This window comes from Macrosteles quadrilineatus, unplaced genomic scaffold, assembly GCF_028750875.1.
Source record: "Macrosteles quadrilineatus isolate MER2022 unplaced genomic scaffold, UCM_ALF_1.0 Scaffold_6__1_contigs__length_79288215, whole genome shotgun sequence".
Classification (NCBI taxonomy): Eukaryota; Metazoa; Arthropoda; class Insecta; order Hemiptera; family Cicadellidae; genus Macrosteles; species Macrosteles quadrilineatus.
The window spans coordinates 55,728,508-55,743,694 of record NW_026542599.1 but is presented as its reverse complement, the minus strand read 5'-3'; the positions used below and the strand labels follow the sequence as shown (position 1 = coordinate 55,743,694).

At 35.8% G+C, this 15,187-nt stretch overlaps 1 protein-coding gene across 1 annotated transcript in view; it reads right to left on the bottom strand.

Annotated features, from left to right (window-relative positions):
- LOC128996981 (C-Maf-inducing protein-like) overlaps window positions 1–15,187 on the bottom strand; it is a 100,207-nt gene that overhangs the window by 65,940 nt on the left and 19,080 nt on the right. Inside the window, exons 2-4 of the mRNA XM_054422552.1 lie at window positions 8,784–8,850; window positions 7,986–8,243; window positions 7,217–7,333 (exon numbers count right to left, since the gene is read on the bottom strand). Of these exons, the coding sequence (XP_054278527.1) occupies window positions 7,217–7,333; window positions 7,986–8,243; window positions 8,784–8,831 (423 nt within the window). The 5' untranslated portion in view covers window positions 8,832–8,850. The remainder of the gene's footprint in view (window positions 1–7,216; window positions 7,334–7,985; window positions 8,244–8,783; window positions 8,851–15,187) is intronic.

Here is a 15,187-nt window from a genome sequence, read left to right as displayed (position 1 = left end):
AAGACAGTTCCCACACTCTGCAATGCAAGCCTTACTAATTGCTTCACCATTTCCTACGTCATAGACCTGTTTCCTTCCCTTCTCATAACATTTAAGATTACAGATACATTTATCTAACTGCCCACACGGTTCCTCCACTCAGCACTGCCAGCCTTTAATACTTCCTTCACCACGTCCTCCGTCGTGGGGCCTATTTCCTTGCCTTCTCATTGCATTTTAGGATTGAAGATACATTAATCTAACTGCCACAGACGATTCTTACACTATGTACTTTACTACTCATACTTTACACTCATACTTTACTATTTCCTAAGCGACTTCCTACGTCGTGGACCTGTTTTCATCACTTTCCATATCATTTTAGTATTTTAGATACATTAATATAATTGCCACAAACATTTCCCACACTCCACACTGCTAGCATTTACTACTTCTTTCACCATTTCCTATGTCGTGGGCATGTTTCCATCTCTTCTCATGGCATTTCAGCTTTGCAGATACATTAATCTGACTGCTACAAACGGTTTCCAGTTCCCACACTCCACACTACTCACCTTACTACTTCCTTGACCTCTTCCTACGTCGCGGACCTGTTTCCCTCTCTTCCCATAGCAATTTAAGATAGTAGATACCTTAATCTAATCGTCATAAACAGTCCCACAGTCCAGACAGCTCGTCTCGACTACTTCCTTCACCACTTCCTACGTCTCGGACCTGTTTTCCTCCATTCCCATAACATTTTAGGATCTCTTAATCTACCCGTCATAAACAGTTCCCACACTCCGGACTTCTCACCGTTACTACTTCCTTTACCACTTCCTACGTCACGGACCTGTTTCCCTCCCTTCCCATAGAATTTTAGGATTGTAGATACCTTAATCTAATCGTCATAAACAGTTTCCACACTCCGGACTGCTCGCCTTGACTACTTCCTTCACCACTTCCTACGTCGCGGACCTGTTTCCCTCCCTTCCCATAGCATTTTACGATTGCAGATACCTTAATCTAATCGACACAAACAGTTTCCACAATCCGAACTGCTTGCCTTCACTACCTCCTTCACCACTTCCTACGTCACGAAACTGTTTCCCTCCCTTTCCATAGCATTTTAGGATTGCAGATACCTTAATCTAATCGTCACAAACAGTTCCTAAAGTCCGAACTGCTTGCCTTTACTACTTCCTTCACCACTTCCTACGTCACGGACCTGTTTCCCTCCCTTGCCATAGAATTTTAGGAATGCAGATACCTTAATCTAATCGTCATAAACAGTTTCCACACTCCAGACTGCTCACCTTTACTACTTTACGGACCTCAAGCTAGTGTCGTCATTTGATTATATTTATGATCCATACCCTTTCTGTTCTAATATCTGTGTAATAATTCTATCAGCTTTTTCTTTATCTACTGCATTCAAAAGTCAACAGCTGACCATGTGTTTTTGTTTATGTGTCAAATACTGCTTCCATAAGGATTACATTGAAACTTTAAGACCCAGTGGGGCGGATTCCTGAGAGTATTTTTTAACGCCATATAGATGTTGGCACTTACCGATATGGTCTTTATCACTATGCAAAATTTGAAAACGATTGATTCAGCCGTCTAGGAGGAGTTTGCGTATTACGAAATGCATAAGAGTCGACGTATAAGAGCTTCGCTCGCTTTGCTCGCTCCGCTCAATAAATAGGTAAATATTCTTGTGTTACACGAGATTTTTTATTCAATGACTCAAGAAAAATATTTTGGTGTTTTGCAGAGTGTTGAGTTGGTAGTGAATCCATGTTGTGGAGTCGCATCCCAAAACCTCCACTATTTTCCTGACAGTACTCTTGTACTGTACCATCTTACTCCTTGATTTGCTCAAGCTGCTGTTCTACTCAGAAGTTTATTTATGTATGGCGACACGTATGTTTAAAACACAGCCACTCAAACACTGTCAGTCATATAAATACCCCCACCACAGCAAACCTGCAGACTAAGTGAATTTCCATTTGCCTGATTGGATTTTACTAAAATGTCACAAAATTTGATATATGTTCATAAACAAGCAAACTACAACGGTTAACTTATTCTCCTTAAGAATAACATGGGAATTTTTAACTTAAATTTATTTTAAATTTCCTCATAACCTAAGTGCATAAGAACGCTTCAATATAAAATTATTTGTATTTTAAGCTCTTCAAAATGCTTTGGAAAGAAATTGCTAAATTTGATGTTTTTTGGGTCACATAATTGGAAAAACCAATTAATACCCCATAAAACCCCCAATAAACCCCCGTTACAATAGTCAGATCGTGCTGGTTCGCAAACTTGATAAAATAAATGTAGGTTTACACGTTTATACAAAATTTCGTCAAAATCGGATCATTTTTGCTCGAGTTATCGTGCTAACGGACACATATATATGAATTTAAACGGATGAAAAAAACTGATGGTGTTTTTGGCCTCTATGGACCTCAAAACGAAAAATTAAATCGTTCCCGGTTCCAGGTATTACCATAAGTTACTACGGTAATAGCTTATTCCCTATATGGGAAATCCACTAAAAGCTTCCTCAGTCTACAAGCTAAAAAATTGACTTTAATACTTTAACTAGGCACAAGTTCTTGTACAAGGATAACTAAAAGCGACAGCTTATTTTCAGTAGTTTCGAATTCAGTGCGAAAGTTTTTACCTGTTATCCTGTAACGGTTGCCGTTAAGGAATGAGATCGTTAAGGGTTTATCTAAACAACAGACTACGACCTCGGGGAGATGTTCGCTTGACGCATCTAGATGATTGAAAGTAAAAAATAAGCCATTAGAAGTCTGACATCCATGGAATATTTTGTGGCAAAACACGTTCTAGATACAGTTTGAAAATGTTTTCTATATAATTGGTCTATTTCGTAACTAATGTTCTAGACTTAATGCTACAGATAGACTTTTCGTTCTATTGTTTTCACTCGTATTTGATTTGATTTATGTCTTGTAAACATAGAAAGAGTGTATTTCAATAAAGTATTTCTTTCTCAATTAATGTAAATGTTTTATATGTGCTCATCTTTTTGGTTACAATGACAAAACGGCAAATTAATGAAAGGTTGAATACAGATATTTGTATGTTGGGTTAAATAGTAGTGTGTAAAAGGTTAACAATTATCATGGAAACCAAACTACATATATATACTGGAGGGAATATATATATATATATATATTGATATAATATGTATGGAGACGATACATCTCTAAAAAATGACACCTAAAAGGGTTGACTCCTTTACGAATCGCATATTCAATACAGATTTCACATGTTTAGGAGTTAACACAAGCGAATTGTATTTGATCTAAGGTTAAACTCATCCAATTGATTGATAGCTCTTAACTAATAACGTCTTTGGAATTCCTCCATATAAAAAGCTGTCAGATTCCTTCTACGGCATAAACATCTTCCATTCCATCATTCCTCGAGGAATGCTTCTGTGGTCGGTTTCCGTTTCCTAGTAGATAATTATCTGAAATATCCCAGGCATCCGGCGGACGTGCGTCATTAGACAGGGAATTTCGGAACTGAAACTATGAAAGACGGGCGAAGAGACGGGGAAAAGAGGGCCTAAAACGTTTGTTTTGTAGAGTTACGCTATTTTACTGAATAGATTTTATATCAGACATGAGTAAAACTGAGTGATTAAATAATTGTTATTTACTTTTTGCAAAGGTCTGTGAGTAAGGTATCGTATGGATTTAGTGGAGAGAGGTTTTCAAAACTGAGAACGTTGTCATGGCCATGAGTTTTTGTTTTGTTTTATAAAGAGTGGGGAGATGGTTTACAAATATTATGTCACTCTCTTGAATATAGAAGCTCTGTTGGTACCTTAACAAATTGTTTAAAATATTTCAGTTATACTGTGTCTAGTTTTAACCCAACCTATTCCTAAAGGGCAAACAATGCAGAACTACAAAAATGTTAATATATTTTATTATACTCTTCAACTATTGTTTTTTTTTGTTTTTTTTTATTCGGATAATTCAGGTAGATTTCCCCAATCGTAAAATCGTAGCTGTGTTATGATGGGCGAGCCTAAAAACCCGATGTTTTCTATGTCCAGACTTTTGAGCATAGTAGAAAGAAGATATCGTACGATTTGTGACGTATTTATACACTAATAGCATGTAGATAGCCCTTATAAAGTGTCCATTAAAAATATGTCTATAATACTGTACACAGTGAACACAGAATGAAGAAGATTAAAACTAAAAAGAAGTTCCACCATAGTCACGCGAACAAGTAATGCAACCGATGTATTCAACAGTTTGAGGTTAACAAAGGGATACTTAAGGGTAAATCTAGTTAATTGTGTAAGAAAGGAGATCCCCACCATAAAACCCTGATGTGGTCTTTACACGAGAAGCTAACACGCCAAGGTGCTCGTTGGTTGCAAGAGAGAAAATGTAACTTGTCTCCCTTCTCCAATTTATACAAGCTTGTGTAAGTTGTGTATTAGGATTGACTGTGATGATGAGTGAACATTCCATTCAAGTTTAAAGTTTTGAAAATTGTCTGGGTAGCCGAGTGGTTATAGTGCTCGCCTTCAAATCTGAAGGTCGCTGGTTCAAATCCAACCGAGATAGTTTCCAGGCCCAGATATCATTGGGCTATGATTTCTAACAAAAATGTCAACGTTAGATTAAATACCAAGGCTTCAACAGTTCCACTGACGTTAAAAACAGCCCCACAAAAAATATAATGAACGAGGTTTAACTTAGCTGTCAGAAGATTTATTTCATAAGTTTAGCTTTTAAACTGAACCGATCTCAACAGGATACTTACGATAAATGATAGAATATTGTATGTTGCAGCAATCTAAGCATCGATAGCTACGCCTCATAACCTATTAATCAGAAGTATGCCGGTTTGCATTCTGATAAAAGTCAGTAGCTTTTTGATAGCTTGGAACTGGACCCAGCTATCCCTGATCTTTGGGCTTTTAATAAAATAGTCCTGGCTGAAGAACCAGATTTTAGTCAGTAACGAGAACACTTATTCATCTATACCTTAAAACACAGCCTGGTGTCGTACAAAATCTAATTTTTATCCCTCAACATTAAAATGATTTGTTGAAGATATTTTTTTGTATATTTAAGTTAAATATGACGCGGAAACATTTGGAAATTTTTGAAATGAATTAATTTGTTTTATTAAAGAAGCTGTATTCATGTGTCTAATGAAACTACAAGCTGAATTAAAAATCAGGTCGATATTTTGAGTTCATGATAGGCGTAAATGCATAGTTGTATTTTTAAACAGATTATTTTTTGTCGCTAAAATAGTCTATTTCAGGAGTTAATTTCAACACTTTATACTGCAAGTAGAGATCAAAATGTTATCATAAAACACTTAATCAATCCTCGAATTATTACAAAACAAGAAACTATTTTTACAAGTAATTAATTATATTTTCTACAAACTGATAAAACACTTAAGAACGAAGAAAATTCACCCCAAGGCGAGTAACCGAGGTAGGAAGACGAATTTGGAACTTGAACTGGATAATTTGTTCGGTAGTTACGTAGTTACTGCGACCAACAACCGTGCATTCATGTCTCGAGTAGTTAGAGTAACTCGCTCGCTAGTCGCTGTTGAATTATCAATAACAATCACTGTCTACTTATGATTAGACTACAAACATAAAAAAGGTAATAAACACCCCCTAAATTTAAAGTAAACACAATATAAATATCTTCTATGAATTAAATTATTTAAAAACAAAACAAATGGCTGTTATTTTAATTACCGCATCAGTGAAAAAAAGCAACCTTCCAGCAAAAAAGTGTTACAAAATATTTGTTGGGCTTACTGACTCAATAGGGACCCTGTATGGCAATCATCCCTCAAAAACCTTCTACATTATGTAGAACCTCTAGCCGTTAGGTCCTTCAACCAGACTGGGGTTTGAGCAGTTGGTTTACAATCAACGCAAAGAATACGAAATAAAATTCATAAAGTAAAGCTGAAGACAATTTAAATGTGTTTCTACTTAGACATGGAGCACATATCAAAACAGACTTTAGAAATTACAATAGAATGAAAAGTCTTCTCTGTGTACAAGTTGAATGGTTTAACCAAAGCAAAAGTGACGAGTACGACGAATCAAAACACTGTATTTCCCATATCCGCCCCAATGACGTCAAAAATACGCGCGACATGCACAGCTGATTGTAAGTTCCGTGAACAAAAACCTCACATCATAGGAACCATGACAGCCTACATACCATTGCGGTATTGGTGCGGTAATTCCATGGCTAGTAAACACATGTTGTTTATGAACACTGTTTACTTGAGCATCACGTTTAGGCTCGAATTAGATTAGTGGCTTCTCAATAATAGGCCACACTCCGGTACGCCTCAGCATTGGTATTTAAATTCAAATTGACTGAAAAAGGTTTTAAGCAGAAACTAAAACCCTAGATCCCGTGGTCTTTGTTCAATCTATACTGTTTGAAGTTAAACACCCATAGTCAATGACCACAGAACAAAGCTCAAAATTATAAAAATGCAAGACGTTTTATTAAAGTGTTGAGTACAACTTGTAATTAGGTTGACCCTAAATTTTAACGTAAGCGACCGTCGATAATTATTATAACAACCTGTGACAATAAGGGTCTAGAAGATTTATTTTAAAACATTATCATTTTCTAGCATTAAAATGCTTATTAAAAAATATTTTTCATGCATAAATAGTTTTATTAATATTCATAATCACGCTGCATCAAGTCGACATGGAGAACTTAAGATAAAATAACAAAATTAATTTAATATAATGAATGTGGAGATCTGACGATACCTAAAGTGTTGAACTACGGTTGAATTTGCAACATTCAATGTAGCTAACACGGAGACGGAGCGCGGTATTTTCTCCGAATGACACTGCTACGAAAAGATTACAACGAGAGAAGGTGCACGGTCAGGTATTGCTAAAAAAGGTCAAGGTGACACACTGAAAAGCGCTGATCCGAAAAGCTAACATCGTTTACTCGCTGTTCCAAAATAATGTGCATGGCCAGGTACCCGAGTTATTTTCCTTTTTCTAAGCAATGCCTGGATCTCCGAGAGTAACTCAAGGTGACAACCTCTTAGAGATCAAAGGTACATCTCCAGGAAAAGTTCATAACTAAATAGGAGAAAATATTGTGAACTGAAAGTACGGTAACTAACATGCAGAACTCAAGGAACTCACCGTTTTGGATGAGATACAGGAGTCATTGAGGTAAAGGCGGTGAGACTCCCATCGTCTGAGGAACTTGGAACTTAAAATCTTGCTGATGACTGTACGTGTGTGGTTCAGGCAGCAGACCTACGAGGAGCACATATTATAGTTTACCGTGTACCTTTATCATTGATAAAAATGATATGACCAAAAACAAAAACTTACAAAATATTGCGTCAGATTGCAGTTGTGTCAATGTATCAAGATGTTTGGACTTAGTAACGTAAACCTAACCATAATGCTCTTCTAATTACAGGTATTCTCTTTATAGAAACTAAAAAGTTCTATATTTTCTTATGGAACCACTCCAGCTCAATTCGATATTAAATTCACAGCACAGTTCGGCATTCCCTTACTCCACCCCAAACTTGAATATGTGAATCTAAATTAGCATGCTCCTTTCATAATCTTACAACACTCAGTACAGAAGTAGAGAACCGGAAGCAAACATCGTGTGAACTCTTCGGGATTTGGGAATCATACCGACGATTGTCTCACGTAATCTCATCCCAGGAGGCAAATCGGAGTCCTCTCTCTCAAATCCTACTCTCAATTTTACCATCACTATCGGCATATTATAATGTTTCTATCGCAAATTTACATTGAAATCAAAACGCACCTAAAAGTCATCCTGAGTTATGAACCTGATTTTCATGCACGACCCACATTATCAAGCTACTATCATAGATTACTTCATCTTTGCTACTATCACAAAATTACATTCAAACACTCAATTCACCTGAAGGTCGCCCTCGGTTATCAGCTTGTACCGCGGACCCTTGGCAGGAGTTCCACACACGTCTGTCTCGAACATCTTGAAGAGTGGACTGATGGGAGGCAGCGAGGGACTCTCCTGGTCCTGCGGGCTGAGCGAAGGACTGTCCTCGGGGCGAACCACCGTCACCGACGGCGTCCTTCGGGAACACAGGGAGTCGCTGCTGGACGCGGCGCTGTCTGACACTTCATCCTGGGGAATCTCCTTGGTCTCCGAGATCACCTGGAAAGAGTTAAAACCTACTACAGTCCTGGATAGCCAGTGGTAGAAAAATAGTGGGTCCGTGTTGTAAGCCGGGTGTTGTTCACCAGTGTGTCGAAGGGCAATTCCAACCCTTAGCTGGACCTAAGTGGAACAGTTCAATTATTCATTCATCTTTAGCCCTGGCAGAAGAACCAATTACTTTTTGCACCATTCTAGTATTCGGTCCAAATCGACAGTGTGACGAAAACTTCCATTGATGAGGTTTTCCTTTGATAGGCAAAGTGCCTTAAGGAAAATGGCTGTTGGAGTAGATTGGCTCCGAATATACATACGGATTCTAACACCAACCGCAATAGCCTACGTATGAATTTGTCGCAATGTCAACTTCATGGTTTTCCATTGAGATCTTGAAACAACCAAGATCGAACCCCAATGTTAACAAATTTGTATGCCTCAATAATAGTAAAGGCCTCATAGTTCAAGTGTGGATTTAATACGAAACATTTAAGAGTATTTACATAGATGAAGTAATATAATTACTTCATCTATGGTATTTACCTCAATTTCATCGTAAGATTCGAATGTTTTCTTGATGTCAGCCTCCATAATGCTAGCAAAGACCCATCTGAAACAACCGTATAAAAAACCGTTAAATTTACAATTTGTTTTCAATCACACACAATTAAATCATCATACGAGCACAATTACGAAATCTGTGATACCTGATTTAGGACAAAAAAGTACATAAACTAAAACACACTGTTTATGATATAGAAGTGGGATTGAAATGTATATAGCGTAAGTTTAATATTGTATAAAAATATATTTAGTCAAAACCTCTCTAGCGGGAAAATATATGTCTATTACTTATCAATGGTGAGTTTCTTTGTACAATATCATGTTCTCAATAGTGTAATCATTTCATCGAATTGAAAAAATGTTATGTTACAAAAAGTGGCACATGAAAATTGTTACATAAGAAGTATTCATAATTGGGAACATTTGAACTGTTGAAGATAAGTTTTCACAACGCATTCGAAGCGTCGGAATAGTTATTTGTGTAACTAGTGGGCAAAGACATTTTGCAATCGTGTTACACATTATATTTTTCCTACAGTTACTATAAAAATCATCTATATATGAATAGACAAGCATGTTTCTTTCAAACCTTTTTTCTCAGCTCGTGTGCATCGCGGGGAAAATCTACGCGTACTGTTCGAAAGATATTTTCCTGTAGACGTGCAGAATGCCTTTATAAATTAAAATAGGCTCAAAAATAAGTTCAGAAAATGAATTTAAAATTTTGAAAAAAATCACATGGATCTTATGGGTAGCCATGCTGGTGACGAAATAACAACGAAATATAAACAGAAAATAAAAACAAATGGTAGAAACTCCAATCACATGTTTTACTCACAGTGTGGTGTGAGTAAAACCATATTTTGGTCAATATCCAACCATATTTATGGTTGATTGCATATTTTTGGTCGAGTTTCGACCACTGGACGACCTCTAGTATAAATAATTAGTCTTTCAAACACTGTACAACACGTTTTTAGGTTAGGTTAAATCCAAACATTGAACGAAATGAGAAACGCTGCACCAGCTGATCGTAGTCGTATTATCTTTAATTGTTGCCAACTTATTTTTAAGCGTACACGGATTACGTGCATAATAAAAGCACGCTGTATTGTGTTGTTTGGTTGGAATACTGGTGTGCGCCAAAGTAAAAACTGTGCGCCAAAGTAAGGCTTTCTGTACTATAATCAGAACAAGCACTTTGTCAGCTGACTGTAAGAAAAGTATATTTTAAAGTTCAAAAATATGGTCATCTCCCCAAACCCCTTGACTTTTGACTGTGGAAGACTATTTTCTGGCCCCATAAAAAGTTGAACTGCGTCGTTGATGGTATTTTTAGCTTCTTATTAAATTATCCAAATACTATACAGTACTAAGTTTGTAGAAAATAATAGTTAAAATGCTGATGTTATTATGTTAGTAGTGTTTTATATTGGATGGATAGAGCAAATACTATACATTACTTATTTTTTTGCCATTAGGGAGTAGAAGTGAATATAGGCCTATTTTTAGAAATCAAAATGATAGCACGGCTAAACTAGGGATTAGAGCGTGATAACCCTGCGATCCCGAATGAAGTCCGAATCCTTAATCCTTGACTAGGTCAGAAGCAGATCACTTCCTTATTTGGCAACAGTTCCTCGGCCTTCGCCAAAGTAACACGCAGAGCATCCGAATACCCCGAGGCAACGAGCAAAAGCAGTTCGTATTTTCAATTCCATTCAAATTTATTGAAATTTACCATCAAATGAGAAACAAAATATTCCGTACTAATGATAAAGTCGTAGCCAGTTCGAGAATAATGATGAACCTTGTGTGACCTCCGTACGTTACCGGTATATGGAATTTAGCTAAAAAATATAGGCTATGTAAAATCTTACAGTAGATGGATAAATATTTCTAACCAAATGACCAAATGATGAATTGAGTGATATGAAAACAACCATATTATACTGGGTGTTCAATAAAGGTGGGGCCATAATTGATTTTCTATGGGGTATATCTACACATTATCCTCTTTTTATAGTTGAGCAACTGAGATAGTTGATGAGACGTAAAATAAGATAAAGCTTACAATAATTCGTTAGAAAGTTTTCTTGGCTAAAATGTTAGTGTATTGAATTAAAACAAATTATATTATCACCCTGTCAATATCCCAACTCAATAAACCACGTCGATTTTTATTCTAAAAATAGTTAATACTAACACGGGGATAGAATGTCCACGTAAGCTGTGAATAATTCTACAGTAAATGGTTATGTTTACAACAACGGTCTATTAACAAGCTGTTGTTTTAAAAACATTAAGAAATAGCAGTGCTGATTTAGGAGTATATTTTTGAACTATGATCTGTATAGCCAATTTATTTCTATGTATACCCACTGAGCTAGAAAAACCTGGAGGTAGCACCGGCACTGCGACTATGCGAGATATTATGAAGCTGTACAATTGTTTATGTCGGTACAACAAACTTGGGAAATCAGTTTATTGGCTCGTTTATGTATGCGCAATCCCCTATTTCAATTGTACTAATTACGATGTATTTTTTCCCTTAGTAAAAGGGCGGCCAACATCTCGCAGATATCCCATTCAGTGCTACCACCAGTAATTTATCTCTAGCTCAGTTAGTATGCTTAATACTTTAATACTTTTAATACTTCTCAATGAAATGGTGACCATACAAAGTAGGTATTTTAAGCCAATTATGAATGGAGATGAGTGTAGGATTAGTGGCCCGATCTTGTAGTCTTGTTAGTGACTAAGGCCGACAAATTCCTTAGGCACAGCCATCCGATGACGAGCCCATACAGCTAATGACAACTAAGGGAACTACAGTTTATAGTGGAATCCGAACCACATTTTTGCCTTTGGTATATACAAATTGGTCTAATTATCAGGATAGCACTGCGGGTAGTCGTAGTACTGTACTCACTCGTGCGGACGTTTATCCACACCAGGGAGTATCGCATCCACAGTGCATGCCTATAAATATCCACAATTATACCAACTCAACTAGCTATCATGAGCTCAACACTTTGTGTTACTACGTTGAAACTCTGGGTCACGACAAAGTAACTAAAAACAAGTGCAAGAAGGTAAAACAAATACGGGAAAGTGAAAACATGAATAAACTATTAGCGAGTCACAATCAGTGCAAAAATAGCACTGAAACATAAAACACCAATCACACTCGAGTCAACAATTACATTACGTCATTTCCGCAAGTGAAGCGTTCATACGCGAATACACGAGACTGTGATTTCCATGGTAAATTAGCGACGGAAATCGATTCTGGGCCGGAAATTGATGACCTTAACCCAACTGGAGGCCGTTTCGTGCAAGACTAAGGTCAAATTTGAACCGGTGATGCTAATGTCCGAGTATGACTAAATACGTCTGATTAAGACTCGGGCAATATATAATACTTGGGACAACATTTTCAATTTTTTTTAGCATCCTCAGTGTGTTTCTATCTATAGTGTTATTTTTTGCGTTGAGACTTTTTCTATATTGTGTTGTTACCACAAGACGAGTTAAAATTAATTTATATTGCCTCTGACCACTCTAAAATACCTTAGCTTGCCAACGCAGGGAAATTAACGTCGGAAGATAGTTTTCACTTTATTTTTATTTGCTAGTTGCTTGGCGATTAAATTAGGTTAGGTCACTGAAAAAAAAACAAACTATTTACCTGTTGTTAAATTGTCCAACAGTTTCAAATCCACTAAAAATACTAATACAAGAGGCACTATGATGTCATTGAAATCAAAGGCTCCATCAAAACACTACTAAATAGCTTAACATCATTAGGTAAGAATTTACAAAACTCATGAAAATAAATCAAGTAAAATTGGAAAATTGTACGAACTTATAAGCAATCAAGTGGCATTCAGACTAAAGAGAATCTATGTCTTATCTGCCAAAACGTGTTTAACTAGATCGGTCAGAACAGATTTTTTCATCGTAATTATTAACAGACGGAAGTAGCCTACAATTTACTCAAGCCACATTTTGATCAAAAATATTAGTTTTATAAGTTTTAAATGAACAGGTTGTAAATAAATTGTTGTTTAGAGAAAAAAAAACTTATTCGTAGGATGATAGATCGATTTGGGGGTAGCCTATGTTTAATTGTTTAATATAACTGCTTTTACTCAACAAAATATAGTGTTTAACACATTTTCCTAAAAGCTATGGCTAAGTTACGTAAGAAATCAACAAACTTAATCCGTACTCCACAATTATATCTCCGATCACAATCAAACAGGCATTATATGTTATATAACCTCAAAACCATTAGTGTGCCACACAACCCCAGATCTAATAATCCTAATGCCTCCGATACATTTAGGATCGTGTCGCTTTGAGACAAAATTAGGTCGAGGATAACATTGATTTATTTTGGGGCTAATGGAACGAAGTATTGGCCATTTATCGACCAAAATGTAACATAACATTTCTTATCTTTGGGACACACATGTCGGTAAGGAGAAGCAATGCTGTTTTATGGCAAAAGTGCCCAAGAGGTTATATTCTAACCAACTGTTTAATAAGGGGTGAACCTTGTTATAAATACGACTTTTGATTTAATAAACGATTATTAAATGGGTTTTAAATGTGATTAACTTGAATTACTTTTTTATTTACGAAATTCTCTCTAACAAACAATTCATCAAACTTAAATACATGTTTTGTTTTACTATTGAGAAAACAAATGCCCTTCTCACAGCAAAGTTGGATGGTAGGTGAATTTTTAGACACCTTATTTTCAGCATCAAATCAACCTCTTCATGATGTATATGTATATTTTACAACATTACTGTACAAATTAAGCTGATTTATGGGTATTTTCATTGATCTACACTAATAGAAATTTATTTCTCTTCGAATTTTAGTTAGTTTAAAGTCAAACTTCTCTATAAAACTTCTTAGAAACGAATCAGAAATACTAATATAAGAACAATGTCAAAATTATGGGTTATGGATTTTTCAGCTTCCTTGCAAGAACTACCTAATTAATTAATCAGGATCAATAAAATATTTCAGAATTTATTCTTAAGTATGGATTTACGTTCTACCATCAAGCCAGGAAGAGTAATTATTAACTAGTTTCGTAACCAAGGTTTTACTCGGTAAATATCTTATGATGGACATATCACGCTTCACCTCACACATACACACACACACGCACGTATACATGGACATGTTAACCATGCAAGGTCAAAGGTAATTCAAGGTCAACATTTGACGTCAGACATGTTTGACATGCTGTGTTCGCGTTATATATTCGAGCGATAGTATATAACACCTATTTATTATATTTACCATTACCTTTACATTTTTAGTATATATTATATACTAAATATGCTAATAATAAAAGGTAATGCTAATAATAAGAGCACGCTGGGACAAGCTCTGTGGTAAAATGTGTGTGTGTTTTTTTAAGCAACAATACAACTAAAATGCAGCTTATATTCACCAAACACACAAATACTTTGCTGGACTCGTGTCTTAATGTCTGTTTATATTTTTAATTAAATTTTGTGCGTATTTTTAGCATTTTAGTTTATAAAGGGATTCTGTACATCTACAGGAAAATATCTTTTTAACAGTATGCGTAAACTTTCCCTGCAATGCACAAGAGCTAAGAACAAAATTTTTCAAGAAACATGCTAGCCTATTTATATATAGATATAGAAGGTAGTCACTTCACACGTTTGGTCCAAATATTATCAACGCATAAACTATTTACAAGAGCTATCGTGCTTACAACTCGATAATTTTAAAGTATTAATAATTAAGTTAGTATTATACGATTTTAAAGACCTTACGATGGCAAAGGAGCGATTCCTGATCTAGGTCTGCGATAACTAATCGGAAAATTCTCAAAACAAATTTTACTTCTCAAATACAACCCAAACTTTGACAACGTAGTTTCAGTTCGCAGTGATTAACAGAACATTACACACGTGCTAATCTTTGCTAACGAATACGACCTTTAAATAAACTACTCCGTGTCTAGCCTATCTCAGAAGGTCAAAAATAGGGTTTACAAAATTCATTCTTGGGTGTGGTTTGGGTTTTGTCATTGCGTGCTCAATGACATGCCTGTTGCACCCAACGATATACGTAACACTCCTGTATATCGTCGGAGTGTTGTATATCGTTGATTGCACCATGGCGTTTTGGCTATTTTGCTGACACATATTTTAACAAAATATTAATTTTACTAACAAATAGATTTACACGTGCTTTGCTACAGGTTATAAATATAAATTCTGAAAATTTGGCAATTCAAAATTGGTACAAAATTTACAATTTTGTCTATCGATTGTAAAGCTATATTTATTTTCTGATATCAATGGCTTTGAAATTAGCTAAAG